This window comes from Equus caballus, chromosome 6, assembly GCF_041296265.1.
Source record: "Equus caballus isolate H_3958 breed thoroughbred chromosome 6, TB-T2T, whole genome shotgun sequence".
Classification (NCBI taxonomy): domain Eukaryota; kingdom Metazoa; phylum Chordata; class Mammalia; order Perissodactyla; family Equidae; genus Equus; species Equus caballus.
The window spans coordinates 41,000,838-41,017,516 of NC_091689.1; the positions used below are offsets into that span (position 1 = coordinate 41,000,838).

The 16,679-nt window shown below is 48.4% G+C and overlaps 1 protein-coding gene across 9 annotated transcripts in view; it reads right to left on the minus strand.

Moving 5' to 3' along the window:
• The window catches only part of CACNA1C (calcium voltage-gated channel subunit alpha1 C), a 680,405-nt gene that overhangs the window by 10,642 nt on the left and 653,084 nt on the right, over window positions 1-16,679 (minus strand). For all 9 annotated transcript variants that reach the window (XM_070270768.1, XM_070270767.1, XM_070270765.1 and 6 more), the window contains 7 exons: window positions 14,182-14,347; window positions 13,456-13,583; window positions 12,041-12,137; window positions 10,101-10,203; window positions 4,501-4,602; window positions 1,930-2,057; window positions 1,338-1,472 (listed from right to left, as the gene is read on the minus strand). In XM_070270768.1, the coding sequence (XP_070126869.1) occupies window positions 1,338-1,472; window positions 1,930-2,057; window positions 4,501-4,602; window positions 10,101-10,203; window positions 12,041-12,137; window positions 13,456-13,583; window positions 14,182-14,347 (859 nt within the window). The remainder of the gene's footprint in view (window positions 1-1,337; window positions 1,473-1,929; window positions 2,058-4,500; window positions 4,603-10,100; window positions 10,204-12,040; window positions 12,138-13,455; window positions 13,584-14,181; window positions 14,348-16,679) is intronic.

The following is a 16,679-nucleotide window of genomic DNA, read 5'->3' on the forward strand; positions in this document are numbered from 1 at the left end:
GAGTCAGGCAGGGAGGCTGCTGCCTGGAAATTTCTAATGATCCCCCTGAAGACTGGGGTGGAGTCTCAAGGACAAGTCTAGGACGGCAATCCGTAACTGCAGCCAGCAGCTTGCCCTGGCAGCTCTGAGGCAGGCACTGTGAGGGCCAAGGGATGGGGAAAGAGACCACAAGTTTCTAACCAGATTTTTAAAAATGGAAATCCACTGGCTCACTGAGCTAGAAATTGTGTTGGCCAAATGGTTTTGAAAATAAGGAAGAATTTACTACATCAATCATTTTATGGCTTCCTTTCTCCAGGAGATTCTTGGAGATTTCAAATCAGGAACGAATGTTTTTTCTCAGCATTCTTTCCTCGTCCTGGGCAAGTGGGCAAGTAGCTATTTGTAAGGGTTGGTCTAATCCTTGACATCAGAAGGTCGCTAGGCTTTGCTGACAGGTTTCTGGGGTCTCATTGGGGGTGGTGTTAACGTGGTGATGCATCCCCGAGGCCATTCAGTGATGAACATTTCATAGTGATGAGAATGAGGATGGTGATGAGAAGACAGCCACAGGCGGGATGGGCTCATCTTACCTCACCGTGTTCGACAGCCCGGGGACCGGGCATGGGGGCTGGGAGGGACAGGGCCTTGGTGCAAGTATGGTTGGTAGCTTCTCCCTTGCTATAGAAGGATTTTTAGCCAAATACCTTCAGGGTACCACAAATGAGTGAAGAGAGCTGGACATAAGAGTTCTGTTTTTCCTGCACGGTCCTGTTTAGTTTTCCTATTGCAGCTGGTCAGCTTCCGTGTCCAGGAGCAGAGACAGAAGCCGGAGGGGACTTTAGTGACCTGAGAACACACACTCTATCCCCAAAGGACAATCGACTCTTGGTTTCAGCCCTGTGCTGCCATATGAGGACCCAAGCACAATATTGCCAGATCTTCTGATTTTTTTTAAGAGAAGCCAGAAGTCTAGATTTTTATTTGAAGGTGCCAGATTTTCAAATGTTGGCAAACAAAACAGGTCTGCAGATTAGACGTGGCCCAGGGGCCACCACTTTGCAACTTCTAATGTTGCAGTTTCTCTTAGGAAACGTTTCCCTTAGGAAAGTGGCTCCTCCCCTCCTTCCCTGAGAGCCAGCGAAGCTCTGGGAGCTGCCATATCCGGGAGCCCTGGCCTCAGGTGGAGTCAGGCTTGGAAAAGACAGTGGGATAGGAAACAGCCGAGCGGGATGAGCTTGGAATCTGCCATAGAGCTCAGGGCTGTCTCCCTGGATCTTCTGGCAGACACCAGCTCACCCTCTGGCCTCACACCGAACTTTACAAAGGGACATGAGTGCGACTGTGCATCTACCCACCCTGAAGATGTCATCCTCGGAGGCCGCACACACGGCCTCCTTCATGGCCTTGTCCAGCTCCTCCTCGGCTGTCAGATCTCCAGAGATGGCCCGTCGGATCTCGGGCCCGATGTCGTGCAGGGTACGCAGGCCGGCCTGGAACCCAGAGGGACATATGAGGGCCCTGGCGCTCCTCCCCCCAGTCACCTGCCCCTCTGCTCCTCCGCATGGTAGGCGAGCCTCCCAGGCTATGTCTGCGTGTGCTAACCAGGGGATGTGCTTTGAGACCTCTCGTGTCTGCCCCAGAGTGGAAGAATCCATTCATGCACCCAGGAAGGATGAAGGCGCATGAGCAGGCTGTCATGGACACTTGGACAGAGTTCCAGAGAGGTGGGGGGAGCCGGGGGGGCCACGTGCAGCAGGCAGGATTGTGGAAGGCAGTGTGTGGGGAGCATGGCAGGCGGGAAAGGAATGTGTCACCCCCCTCAGCATCCACCTTGGAGCTCTCTGAAGGGACCTGGCCTCCAGGCTGCAGGTGAGAGCCTGGGCCCTGGCCCGAGGTGGAAGGTGAGGAGGCTTCCCCGGGGTGGGGCCCTGGCCCCTGGCCTCTCACCTGCAGGGACAGGGCGTTCCTCTGGGAGGGCTTGCCCACAAGGCCCTGCTCTTTGCGCTTCTTGAACTTCCGGAAGTACTCTTGGATCAGGAAAGTAGCGTAAAACTTGCCAACCGTGACCTCGTCATCTGAGACATGCGAAGAGAGGACAGGGAACTCAGCTCGCTTCTGTAATCTTTTTTCAGCATCCAAACTTTCTTAAATTTTTTAAATTTAATTTTTTTGAGGAGATAGTACATTCACATAGTTCAAAGAGATAAGATATACAGCGAAAAATCTCTCTCCCACTGCCCGATCTGCCTAGATACCACCTCCTAATACATAATCTTTTTATTAGTTTCTTGAGTATTTTTCCAGAGATTCTTCACACAAATGCTTTAAGCAAATAAGCAAATATATTCTTATCCCTTCTTCATTTTAACAGAAAAGTGGCGTATTGTCAAAATTATTTCCCTCCTTGCCTTTTTTTCACTGAACTGAAATTTCTAACTAGTGCTTATTTGATGCCAAAGCTTCAGATGCCCATCACACATTGACCAGTCCCCTAAGTGCAAACAGTTCTGCTGAAAGGCTGATGGGAGGGGTTCGTGGAAGGAGTGCCTTCCCCCTGTCTAAGTTTGGGTTTTTCTTTCAACCAGACAGATTGGGTTATCTTACCATGTGGCTTGCCTGAGTCCTTCCAGGGCTGGGCACCCAAGTTACACATGACATACTCAGACTCTGTCTTGGGAATGAACCAGGTGGTGGAGAAGCCAGGGAGTCTCCGAGGGGAAATTTCATGCCCTACCAGTAGCCTCTTTGCTCCATCTCCCTGTTCTTTGTGAAGGGCAGGGCAATAGGCCTGGGAGACAGCCAGCTGGGTTAGATCTAGGGCCAGTGATGGTTTGCCTGCTCCTAGTTGTCCCCTAAGAATGGCCAGCTCCACCGCAGTGATGGTCTTCCACATGGTGAGAGCCTCATTCCCATGTGGGAGGGAAAGGTCTGAGCCCCCTATCTGGGGCAGTCAGGGAAGAAGAGCTGCGGGGGACGGGCCAGGAGTCCCGGCGTCCCTCAGACCTGGGCGTGAACCCTGAATCTGCCGTGTCCTCTCCACGCAGCCTTGGGTCAGCTATTTAGCTTCTAAGAGCAAATTCCTTGAGCGAACTTCATAGAGATGTTGTAAGGATTAAATAAACTAACGCCTGTAAAACATCAGGTGGTGCTCGGCTGTCCAGGCGACCCTTCACTCAGCCCCAGTCCTGCCCGCCCTGGCGAAGTGCTTCTCCACAGGGGTGGAGTCACCCTTTAAGGAGTGTTTTGGGAGTGCATGGGGCTTTTTCAGTTGTCACAGTGACTGGGGGTGCTAGCGGCATTAACTGGTTCTAGATGTGTCCTTAAAGCAGAGAAGTGTTTTGCACAGCAGATAATAGCTTTGTTGCATAGCTCCAAGCATTATGCTAGACGTCCATGTCGGGGAACAACTTGATTATAATTATTTGAGCTAAGAACCTAACTTCACTTTACATCCGAACACAAACATTTTTTGTATGGTTTTACCATAACCGGAATTTACCAGGAATACAACTGCTGTGTAAATCGACGGAGGACTGTACTTTGCTTTGTTTCAACTTGACCAAGAGGGGTTCACATTTTGGAAAACCGTATCCCTGATGGCAATGCCCCTTGTGTATCTGAGTCACCCACTGTATCTCAGTTGCCTGCATCATTCTGCATTTATTCTAAGGAAGTGCATGCACCTAAGTGTATGTGTGTGTACACTGCACGCGCACGTGTGTATAAATATACTTAGCCTTTACTTCCAAATGACAAATACAAAATGTCAACAATATTCAATATTACCTTATTTCCTTTAAATACAAACTTATTCATCATAAGTGGGTGCATGCAAGCATTTCATCAGTTAATTATTACATCTGGCATAGTCATGCCTCAATATTTATATATATTCAAAAACATTTAATTTTAATATATTTTATATCAGAGTGGAAGCATTTTCTTAATATTTTGGAAATTATATCTGTAGGGAGGGTCTATTTATAATTTTCATTCAGGATAGTAGTAGGGGCGTTAGAAACTACTTGTTATAAAAAGGGGCTCTGGACTTGATAGGGACAAGAAACACCGCCCTGGAAAGAACAAAAAGAATTTCCACCAAGAGGGGATCTCAGGGCCCCATTATTCCTGGAGCAATCAGCTCACTGGTTTATGGGGAAACCCAGACTTTGCAGAGTTTGCTTGGAAGTTCTGCCAAGCCTCTAAGCATCAAGGGGGCTTGCCTGGCCCCATCTGTGAAACGCAAGAGTGGACCAGACTCCCAGCCCGAGAGCCTCTGTGAGTTTGGGAGGGCATCGCACCCTCGTCGCTTCTCACCCAGAGGGCCTCCGAGCCCACAGGCAGGGTGTGGGGAAGCCAGGTCTCCTGCACGGCTGGTGGACTCAAGGGTACAGGTCTCAGGGACGTGTCCACCCTTCTAATGGTGCCACAGCTGGAGGACTGGAGGAGAGGAGGAGCCGAGAAACCGTGTAGGGGGTGGGGCAAATGCGGAGGGATCTGAGAGCAGGCCGCGCTTACCACCTGCAGGGGGCACCACTTGGTCCAGCAGCTTCATGCTGGTCCGCTTCCAGATCTTCTTGATTATGGCCCGCAACTCCTCATTGGCTTGTTCCAGGTTCCCTGAGGGGAGGGAGATGCAAGGCTGAAATGATCGTAGCCCCTTGGAGGGTCCTCCTGTGGGGTGGGTCCCTCTGCATAAAGTGGGAAGCCACTGCTGGTGGCACTTTGCCCCAACCTGCCCGTTTCACTTTCTTTCTCCCCATTGTCCACCTTCATCCCTTTTCTCTTTATATTGCTCTCCCTTTTCCTTCCCCTGTCCAATGCCATTCCTCTCCCCTTCTTCCCTGCCTGCTGCCCTGGTGTCCCTTCACCCCACACACTGCTTTTCCTGGTGGGTGGCCCTTGGAGCTGACAAGACTGTGCTTGACAGCCACCCGCCAGGAGAGCACAGGGCTGCTCCAGTGGGTGGCATTTCTCACGGCCTCCGTGGGGGACTGGGGAAACGTGGGTGCTTGGAAGGAAGAGCAGTGTCCCGCTGCGAACTCATGCAGAGCATCCACACGCAGGGGGACCTCTGTCTCAAAGCCCTTTGCTGAGTCTCCTGTGGGGAGGAGGTGACAAAATCTCACAGTGGAAGCAGAAATCAGAAGATGCTGGGTTCTGTGGTTTTGGAGCTTCTCTGGGTCCACTTTCTCCACTGGTAAAACAGGCTTAATTAGATGCCCGTCTCATGCAGCCTCCAAGATACTGGCCTGATAGCTATGAAAAAGGAAAGCTGAGATGTGCAGCTGTGGGAGAGGGTGTGGTAGGCAGGATGTTGGATCCCTCCAAACCTTCTTCCCCCACCACCAATATACACACACCCTGCATGATCCCTGGGACTGTAGATAACGATGGTTTTTACTCCTGGATTAGGTCTTATCATATGGCACACATGATCTTGAGAAGGGGCGATCATCTGGATGGGCCTGACCTAACCACATGAGTTCTTTGAAAGTAGAGAGTTCTCAGGCACAAGCTTCCAGTCACACAGTAAATAAGCCATGCAATGTAAGGCACAGCATGGTGACTATAGTTAATAATACTGTGTTTTATATTTGAAACTTGCTAAGAGAGTACATCTTAAAAGTTCTCATCACAAGAAAAAAAATTGTAACTGTGTGTGATGGATGTTAACTAGTCTTATTATGGTGATCATTTAATACTATATACAGATTATGTTGTACACCTGAAACTAATAGAATGTTATATTTCAATTATATCTCAATAAAAAAAAAAATAAAACAAAAGCCAAAACAAATAGGGGCTGGCCCAGTGGCGTAGTGGGTAAGTTCACGTGCTCCCCTGTGGCAGCCTGGGGTTCATGGGTTCAGATCCCAGGCATGGACCTACACACTGCTCAACAAGCCACACTGTGGCAGTGTCCTGCATGCAAAATGGAGGGAGATTGGCACAGATTAGCTCAGGGCCAATCTTGAAAGAAAAAAAAGGAAAGACGGAAGGAAGGAAGGAAGGAAGGAAAGAAGAAAGGAAGGAAGAAGGACAGAAAGACAAAAAAACAATGTGTGAAGGGGGTCAAAAGATAGAGAGTTCTCTCCAGCTGTGAGTAGGGGGAGGAGTGGAGAGATGGTGCCACTGTCCTGGCAGAAGCACACAACATGCTGTGAACTGAACTGAAAGAGACAGCTCTAGGGGCTGAGTGGTCCCCAGCTGAGAGCTGGTCCTACCACTGCAGAAGATGAATTCTGCCAACAACCTGGATGAGGTGGGAAGGGGGTTCTTCCCCAGAGTCTTAGGAAGAAGAGCCATCCTGATCAATATCCTCATTTGGCCTCGTGAGACCCTGAGCAAAGAACCCAGCTAGGCCGTGGCTGGACTCCTGACCTGTTTTTAGAACTGTGATCTAATAACCGGGCCTTGTTTTAAGCCAAAAAGTTTGTGGTAATTGATTACGCAGCAGTAGGAGACCAACAGTGAGGATGCTTACTGCTGTTACACAGGGGAGGCAGGACAGAACAGGGTCCAGTGCTCTGGCCTCAGACTGCCTGAGACGACATCCGCCCTGTGGCCACGTGGGAGAGGCTCCGGGAAGGAAGCCCAACAGGAGCATGCAGAGGTGGCAATGCAGAGAAAGTGACGGGCCCCTGACTCCCCTGTTCGAACATTGGATCCAAACAGGAAGTGAAGCCAGAGGACAACTCCTGGGCGCTCCAGTTGTGGAGGCAATCAATTCCCTTCCTGGTTAAGGTGGTCAGTGGTTTCAGACACATGCAGCAGAAGAGTCCTAATTACTTTAATGCTCAGATACACTTATTGTCTGTAGTGGGTTGACGAGTGTCCCCCAGTCATGTCCCCAGAGCTTTTGCATGTGGCCTGAGTTGGACATAGGCTCTTTGGCGATTGATTAGGGCAGGCCATAAATCCAACATGACTGGTGTTCTTACAGGAAGAGGAGAGGACACACAGAGACACCTGGGGACGAAGTCAGTGTGAGATGGAGGCAGAGACCGGAGTGACACAGCTACACGGCCGTGAGTGCCGAGCACTCCATCAGGACCCAGAGCCTCCATAAGGACCCAGCCTGCCGACACCTCGACTCAAACCCCTGCCTCCTGAACTATGAGAGAGCACCTGCCTGCTGTTGCTAGCCCCCAAGCTCGTGATCATTTGTTAGGGCAGATCTAGGCAATGAATGCATCTTCCAAAAGGATCTTTCACAGGTTTTCGAGCTTGAATCTTCCCACAATGATTGATGTAAGTGTGGAACTCCACCAACAGTTGTGGCATATCATTCGAGTGTATTAAAACCTCTTCCTTCTCTATTTCAAAGGTTTCTCTGGCTTGAGACTGGACTTGGGACGAGAGGCCTGGTCCTCTGAGGTAGGCATAGTTTCTCTCCAATTCCTCCCACTCTCGAAAGTCTGAAGGATAAGGACTGACGTAAGACTTATCCTCACAGATGTAGATGCTTTCTCACATTTCTTCCTAGTTGCTTCTGATACCGGCCCTGATATCAGTTCCCCCACATTAAAACCAGCATATATGGGGTTGAAACCCAAACACTCATTCCCAGCTTGCTCCCTGGCTTCCTGGCTCCAGAATCCACTATCCTCCTTGGAGACAGACACCACCAAGGACAACCACCTGGATTCCTTATCTCCTCCCCACAAAGAGATACAGGCTGGTGGGAAAGCTGCTGACCAGCAAGGTCACGGGCTCCCTCCTCTCTGCAAGTGTCTCAAGAACAAAGACAGGCTGGTGGGAAAGCTCCGACCAGCAAGGCCATATGCTCCCCCTCCCCTACCTAAAACCCCAAATAAAAACCCCTCCTTTCAGCTTTTTGAGGAGTTTGGGATTTCAGTGTTAGCTGCCCTCTCTCCTTGCCCTGCACTGTGCAATAATAAAATTCCTACTTTCTTCCACCACACCTGGTGTCAGAGATTGGCTTGCTGTGCAACGGGTGAGCGAACTCACTTCAGGTTCGATCTCTCTTCTAAGAACCTGCCTTTGTCTCCCAGACTTCAGAGCCCCACAGGTTTGTGGGGGGCTTGTCTCTGATGCAGGTTTGCCTTGGAGTTGGCAACGCAGCTGTTTGGAAGATAGTCTGTTTTTAAACTTTTTATTTTTTTGTGGCAAGAACATTTAACATGAGATCTACCCCCTTACCAGGAGTTGAAGTGTGCAATACAGTATTGTGAACTCTGGGACAAGGCAGCACAGCAGATAAACGTCTTTGAGTTGAAAGCTTTCTTTAATTCTTGACCGGACTGCAGCTCTGGTGGGGCTGGCTGCTCCCCTCGTCTCCTCTGGCTCAGCTGTGGGTGTGGGACTCTGGGCTCAGCTCGGCTGGTGTCGCTCTCTTGAGCTGTCAGAGTTCTTTCCCTGGGACTCAGTTTGCTCTGACGGCGCATCTCCAACGGCACTGAGTCCTGGCTTCAGTGTGCCGGTGAAAGTTTATACCCTCAATTCACGGCCTGCTTTAAGTGTTGCTGTGTATTCCTTCTAGTACTCACTCCATCTTCTCTCCTGAGAAAAGAAGATCTTGCCCCAGACGGAACTGCGATAATCGTCATTGTAGAAAATTTGGAAAGTAACAAAAGCAGAGGAAGAAGGTAGAAATCACTGCCGATTCTACCCTGAGTGAGAGTCACTATCAACATATTGACAAATTTCCTTCCCATTTTTCTCCTAATGTGTGTATGTTCAGTGTGCATTTAATTCTTTCAGTGTCAGAAATAGCCCACTCACACTATTTCAGATTGAGTTACTGCACTGGCTTCTGAGAGAACATTCCTTAGCCTTTGTTTCTTTTTAGTTTAGCAGCAGAACTTGAACTACTGAATTTTTTTTAAGATTAGTTCATTATTTAGACATGTATCTTGCTGGACTGGTTCTTGTTTTCCTTTGTTTCAGATGTTTCTATTATTTTCTGGAAGGATTTAGCCAAGAGAAGGCATGCTCTGGGTTATTCGCTGAACTAACTTCCCTTTATGTGATTACCCTTCTTATTTGACACATGAAGAAACGACGTAGACAGAGAATACATGACTTATCGTGCACGTCATCAGAATCCATCTCCCATCTCCCTGCCCAGTGCTCCTTCCATCACACCGAGGAGAGTGCTGTCACCAGCAGCCTGAGACTCTAAGATGGAGACAGGAGAAGGAGAAAAGAAAGCACACTGCTGGCCCACTTGTGCCAGTTCTAAATGCTGCACCGGCAGGGTCAGACTTTAGTTCACATGTGAATCGTCTGTGTAGTTGGTTCCAAATACAGATTCCTGAGCCCCACTCTCAGAGATTCGGATTCAGCAAATCTGGGCTGGTGATAGGGACCCAACATTTTAAACCAGTTCTCTCAGCAGATTCCAAGGCAAGCGGCCTCCTGACCACGCTCTGCGAGACACTGCGGTGGGCCGGGAGCTCTTGGAGAGTGACGGTGTCTTCTTAGGGACATTTTATACAGCCTTTTCCACAGAGTGGTTCAGAAATAATCATCAACGATGCGGACAGCAGATTGTTTCAGCCAAGGCTGCTGCTAACAGGGCACCGTTATGCGAACCAGAAGAAGGCGTCCTTTCAGGTGGACCCGGCCTGAGGGAGCGTGGCTGACTAGCACAGCACAGGTGAGGTCTTAACTCCCAGCAGTCAGCTGCACAATGGTATGTGGTGATCACAGCCACAGTCACCATTTGCCACTGTGACCCCTTCCTGACACAAGTCCTTTTCACTTAAAAAGAGCTGAGCACTTGAGAGGCCCACTTGTAGCCAGTAAAATTCCCTGTTGATGGGGCTTGGTCCTGCTCCAGGTAATACACATCTTCTTCTGCTTTTTGAACTATGACTTCAAAATATCACCTAGAATAATTTCTATGGTTTGATGGAAAGCTTGAGTTCAAAATAAATAAGCTAGAGGCAAGGAGGCCATTCAAGAAGCAAAGAAAACATGACCAGGCCAGGCCTCTAACTTCCCCAGACGAAGGTAATTGCTGGCCCACGTGGCTCTGCTGCTGCGTGGGATGGGCAGGTCCGGGGAGCACTCTGCAGGCCGCTGAGTCCTTTGATTGGTCGGCTACATCTTCCCAGCGGCCCTCCCAGTGGCCTGTGGGGGACTCTTACCTTCTGTTTTGATCCTGAGGGCTGTCCGGACCAGGGCAAACAGGGTGGCATTGAACATGACCGTCCCATCGCTATTCAGAGGCATGTTCATGGAGACCAGGCGCTGGAGGGGAAGAGGAGGCAGAGCTGGTGATTACAGAAAATGGTTCTCCATGGACCAACAGAACCGCCATGGCCGGAGAACGCTGAGGGAGCGCGAAAACTGGGTGCGTGTGTCGGGAGTGGGTGGGCGCGTAAGCATGGGTCACTAAAATGTATTCAGAACCTGTTCTGGGGAAAATCTTGGCTCTGCTGTAAGTACTCTCGCCCCTCCACTTTGAGGAAGGGATGGAAATTGTCCTCATTAGACCCTTGCTTCCACAAAAGGAAGTTAAGCAGCCCAACCCCCTTCCCCGCTCAATGTCTGCTCAGGCAAGTGGGTGTGCTCTCTACTGGCAACAAGAACAGCTACATGCTGGGCAGTGGCTGGGAGCCCCCACCAGCCAGCACTAACTAGTGCCCGGCAAGAGAGCCGGCAAGGGAGGTGTGCTTGCAGGAGAGGCAGTGCACCATCTTTTCTGTATATTGAAAACACACCTCTCCATCAAGCTGGATCGGAGGCTTGCTGATGCTGGACAGGATCATACTGCCCCCTCCCTCCTTTCCCACCACCCAGACTCGCTGCCCTCGCTCTGTGCTCGGGCGCAGGGCCCTCAGCACACAGCAGGGTCCACTGCCGTGAAACTCAGCCTGGCGTCTGCTCCTGGACGTGGGCAAGGATGTGACCGGTTAGATCACACAGCATCTTCCTGTCAATCGTAGTGCCAAGAGGGCTGTAATTTTCCTGAACGACTGGATCTTCCTGAATCTCATGGACAGTGTGAACTGCCCGTGGCCACTGGGAAGCTTCCTGCCCAGTCCGCAGCCTGTCCAGGCCCGCGGGAGGCGGCGTACAGGCCGAACTTGCTCCTGCTCCTGTCTCCTACTCTGCTTTCACCTGAGATGTAACCTAGTCTCTTTTATACTCTCGGAAAGCTTCTAAACTCTTTTCTGGAATGAAGTGGAGGTGCAAATGAGAGAAGACTGAGAAAAACAGAGCACAAGTAGAAGGCTCTAAATTCCTTCAATTCTCCATTTTCCATGAGTGTATTATCCACAGAGCTGAATTTTTCTGTGTTTCTTCCTCTGTACAGTGCTCTGACCTCACTTCCTCCCAGCCCTTTTTCCGCTCATCGTTATTCCAACAGAGAGTACAGAATGGCGAGAACAGAAGTTGAAAGAAGAGGGGAGAGAGTGGAGACAAGACTCTTCAGCGACCGCTGGGCTACTGGGTGGGGGTTACCGGGGGGCAAGAGAGGCACTGGGCACACAGCTTCAGGGACGCTCACTCTCCAGCTCAGGCAAGGGCCGCACGAGCAAGAGCTTTGTCTAACAGAACCTAGGATGCTTGTCTCAATCTTTTTTGGGTCATGGACTCACTTAGAAATCTGATGAAAATATGGATCCTCCCCCTAGCACACTGTGTGAGTGTTGCAGAGATTTTGTGTACAATCTTAGGGCTTCACAGGTCCCTGAAGCCAAGGCCTGGACTCTCAAATGGACTTCTGATCCCAGGGAAAGAACCCCTAATCCATCCATCCTAGGCGGGGAAGTCTTCCAGGACCCCTGGGTGATGTGGCTCGATGCGGCAGCAGAGCCTTCTCTGAAGAAGGTCCTTTATTTAGGACTGGGCATGGGCTTCGGGGCCAGGAGGCCTTCACTCTGCTGTTCTTTATAGAGTCTGAGAACTTATTGCTAGAAGGAACCTTAAAATATAATCTGGCCCAGGCTCGTTTCTTTAGGCACAGAAAATATTGTCTTTATTCCCTTAATGGATCAATGTCCTGACCAAGGTCACAAGACAAATGGGCATCTTGCTGCCCATAATTCTCTTTCTCCCGTGAATCCAGGTCATCTCTTACTTTGCAAGCCACGCGGTGAGGGCACAGCTTCCCAAAACCCAGTGGGGGCTGAATCCGCCGGAGCAGCGTGACCACATCTAGGTGTTTGATCCGACCCCTGGAAGAGGAAGGAGAGAAGAGAACTATCAGTGAGAAGGGCCATGGTCTCGGCCAACAGCCCAGCTCGTGTGCCTGAGCGGCGGGGCCACCTGCAGGAGGAACTCCTCATAGCCGTAGCCCTAATGGTCAAACTCGGTGCAGAGTTGCAGGACTTCAGGGTCAAACTCCAAACCCAATATACGCATGTTTAGAATTTTAAAAAATTTGGTTTCACTCCTAAGCAGTGGTATGCATGAAATAATGGAGAGTTTGTTAGATTCGTATCTTTCTTATACGTATGAAAAGAAATCCATTGCTATTAGCACTTCCTGTTTATGTGTATCCACGCACGAGAACCACACTGTGGGAAAAATCAGGCTTATCCATCATCTTGACAACAATCCCTAAATAAGTCAGTGTTCTTTTGGGTGAAGTGAGAGAACCCCCAATCCAAATGACTTAAGCAAAAACTGGAACATGTGCCCCAGGAAGCAGCTTGATTCCGATCTCACACGCCCCCGCCCGCTGGCTGCGTCTCTCGGTGGCTCCTCTGCCCGGGCGGCTCCTCCCCGGCTCTGCGTGTTCTCAGGCAGACCCCTGACATTCTTAGGCTCACATCCCTATGACACTCAGGCAGGTGGAAGAGAAAGCTCAATATCCTCAGGAGTTGAACAAAAGTCCCAGAATTGAGTTTCAAGGGTCTTTAAAAAAAAATTGAGATATAATTGACATATAATATTGTATTAGTTTCAGGTGTACTTCATAATGATTTGATATATGTATATATTGTGAAATGATCCCCACAGTCCAGTTAATATTCATTACTACACAGTTACAATTTTTTTTTATTTTTTAGATTTTATGTTTAAATTTTAATGAGAAATTTCCATCAGTGCTATGTTCAAGGTGGAAGGGATTTTAGTAATGAGTAAAATTCTCAATGTGTACCTGCTGTTTTAGTCAACTAACCATCTGACCAAGTGGTATTTGCTGAGTGTCAACCACACGTGCTCAGTAGATGAGGGTGTCCTCGGACCTGAGGCAGGAATAGAGTCGAGATCTGCCTGGCCTCCACGTGCTAACTCGAGCACTTACTCATCCTTCCAACACTAGGATCTCGTATCCTATTCAACTGAAAACAGCAGCTATGTTCTTGACTTAGCCAAAGGTGCCTGGCCTCCTATTGCTGGCCCTTGATCCTTGACCCTGGGGTCTGGTGCAGTTCAGTGTTTCCCATCCATCCTCCTGATGCTAACCCGTCAGGAGCTCTTCTACACGTGTGATCTTGCAATCCCCTCTCTCAGCTCTGCAATCAGGACTTCCCTCTGGGAACTTACTTGGCTTCAGGGTCATACTCTGCCCAGATTCTTTTAAATTCATCCAGATGGTGGGGACCAAGGATGGACCAGTCCCTTGTCAGGTAGTCAAAGTTGTCCATGATGACAGCCACAAAGAGGTTGATGATCTGCAGAGGACAGAGAGTGATGAGTCTAAGAGGACCTTCCTACACACTGCCACTTGAATCCACTTTGCCAGCTGGTACATACATGGCAGAAGCCAACATTTCTAAAGACCAGCCATATGTCACCATTTAAAACACCAGCCCCTGGAACTTGGGTCTCTTGGATATGAACTTGACACTGCTCCCCTCAGAGTCATGTGGGATGAACCCCACAGGTGGGCTGCACAGCTTCCCACAGACCAAGCTGCTGGGTAGGGCTGCCGAGGACAGATGGCAAGCTAGTCCACCACCTTTCCCTCACTCCTCATCAAAGCACCAGAGGAGCAGAAGTTGCCTCTAGGCCTCCACACACACGTCCCCTCTGTCCTCTGGGACGGTGCCACCATAGGTGCCAAGAACGGACAAGAAAGATGCTGGCTGAGCTCACTCTGGCCCAGAGCCGTCTGCCCTTATCTCAGTGAGGTTGGACACTTCTACTGAGTCAGTCTTTTCAGGTTACCTCTAATGGGGCTGCCCCGACCCTGAGCTGCAGAGATGGAGGGCTCGGGCTGCCTGCACTCACACTCATTACCTGTGGCTGTTTAGTCCCACCTCAGCTTACCAGGAAGGCACAGAGCATGTAGAAGCTGATGAAGTAGAAGACGGCGAAGCTGCTGCCACAGGGCGTTTCCCCTTCCGTGCTGTTGCTGGGCTCTGACTCCGGGGCACACTTCTTCCCTGGCATGCAGGCCAGCATGATGTCCTGCCATGCCTCCCCTGTGGCACACCTAGGGGAGAGAGGTGAGAGCCCAACACCCATGCAGCCCATCTCGCGGCTCTGGATCCTTCTCCCACCCCTTGCCCCTTCCTCCTTCCCAGAGGGAACTATTAAATGGAATTTGCTGTTTATCATTCCCTGAAGGTTCTGATATGTTCACTAAATACAAAAACATACAGCACTGTTTTGAATGTTCTAAAACTTTACATAAATGGTAACTCTACCCTTTCTGCAAACTCACTCGTTTTGCAATCCATGTGAAGTTTTTAACATTTAGCCATTTGGATATATTTTAGGTCTAGTTCATTCATCTTAACTGCTGTACAGCAGTATACTCTATGAATGTACCACTTAAAAAGCCACTGTCCTGTAAGGTTTTCCTTTTCTCTTTTTCACTATTACAAAGAACGTTGCAATCAGCATGCAGGTCCACGTCTTGGTTATCTGCTTAGAAGCGGAGCCACCAGTTGAAGGTAGCTGTACCTTCACTTTTACTACGTATTGCTTGTTCTCCAAGAGTCTGTCCAATTTATACCCCTGTCATCAGTGCAGGGAAACGCCGTGACTCTACAGATTTGTCGTCTCTCTTTCCTTCAGCTTTATTGAGGTAGAATTGACAAATTAAACTGTAAGATACTTGAAGTGTACATCGTGCTGATTTGATATAAACACACGTTGTGAAAGGATTCCTCGCACCTAGTTAACACATCCATCACTTCACTTATTTATCTTTTCTTTTTTTTTTTGATGAAAACATTTAAGTTCTACTCTGTTAGTAAATTTCAATTATACGATACAGTGTTAATCCCCATAGTCACGATGTTACACATTAGATCTTTAGACTTCATTCATCTTATAACTGAAAGTTTCTATCCTTCACCAACTTCTTCCTAATTCCCCCCCTCCCAGGCCCTGGCAACCACTTTTCTACTCTATGTTTCTGAGTTCAGACTTGTCAACCCTCCGTATTAGTAAATTTTTAAAAGTGTTGCTCATATGACGGGTGTGAAATGATATTTCACTGCTGTTTCAATATGGTTTTAAAATGATTAACGGGTTGAGAATTTTGATCTCATCTTCTGTTGAACTGCGTGTTCACATTTTTGCCTGTTTGTCTGATGGGTTGTTCGTTTTCCATTCATTTGTAGGGTTCTTTATATGCTCTTCACATTAGCCCTTTGCCAGTCTACGCACTGCAAGCACCTGCTTCAGTCTGTGTCTGGTCTGTAGCTTTACGTATAGTATATTTTGATGAATCTAAGTTTTAAATTTCAATGTGGTCAAATTTATATTTTTTCCTCTGTTTTGTGCTTTTTGTATCTTGTTTAAGAGTTCTCTATTCTAGGTTATAAAAATATTCTCCTACATGTTCTAGAAGTTATAAAATTTTGTTTTTCATAATAACACCTTATTCTGGAATTTACATCTGTACTCAATGTGAGGCAGAAACACGGTTTATCTTTTTCTGTGTAGATAACCAATTTTCTTAAGAAATTTATTGAATAGTCCATCTTTGCCTAGTGATTTGAACTCTCTCTTCTGACATAAGTTCCACAGATGTAGCGGTCTGGTGCTAGCCTTTTCATCCTATTCCACGGGTTTGTTTATCCATCTTGGTATGAATGTACCATATTGTCTTAACCACTCTAGCTTTCTAGTAAGTCTTGCTCCCTCGTAGAGAGAGCCCCTCCAGCTTGTTGTCTTTCAAAACTGTCTTGGCTATTCATTTTCCTTTTCTATTCCACAGACACATTGGAATCAGCTTGTCAAGTTCCATGAACAAACCCGTTGAGAGTCTCATTGGAATTGCATTAAAACATAGATTAACTTGGGGAATTTGATATTTTTGTGATGTTAAGCTCCCAGCCATTAAGATGGCACATCTCTCCATTTATTTAGGCCTTATTTAATGTATTTTAATAAAATTTTATAATTTCCTCATATATGTCTTTTGTTAAATTATTTCTAGGTTCAGGGCCGGCCCCATGGCTGAGTGGTTAAGTTCACGCGCTCCGCTTCTGTGGCCTGGGGTTTCGCTGGTTCGGATCCTGGGCGTGGACATGGCACAGCTCATGAGGCCATGCTCAGGCGGCGTCCCACATAGCACAACCAGAGGCGCTCACAACGAGAATACACAACTATGTACTGGGGGATTTGGGAAGAAGAAGAAGAAAGAAAAGAGACTGGCAACAGTTGTTAGCTCAGGTGCCAATCTTAAAAAACAGAAAATTATTTCTAGGTATCTTATTTAAAACAAACAAACAAAATGTTGCTATTATAAATGGGACATTTTAAACGTTATGTTTTCTATTTGCTACTGATGTAGAGGGAATGCGATTGAC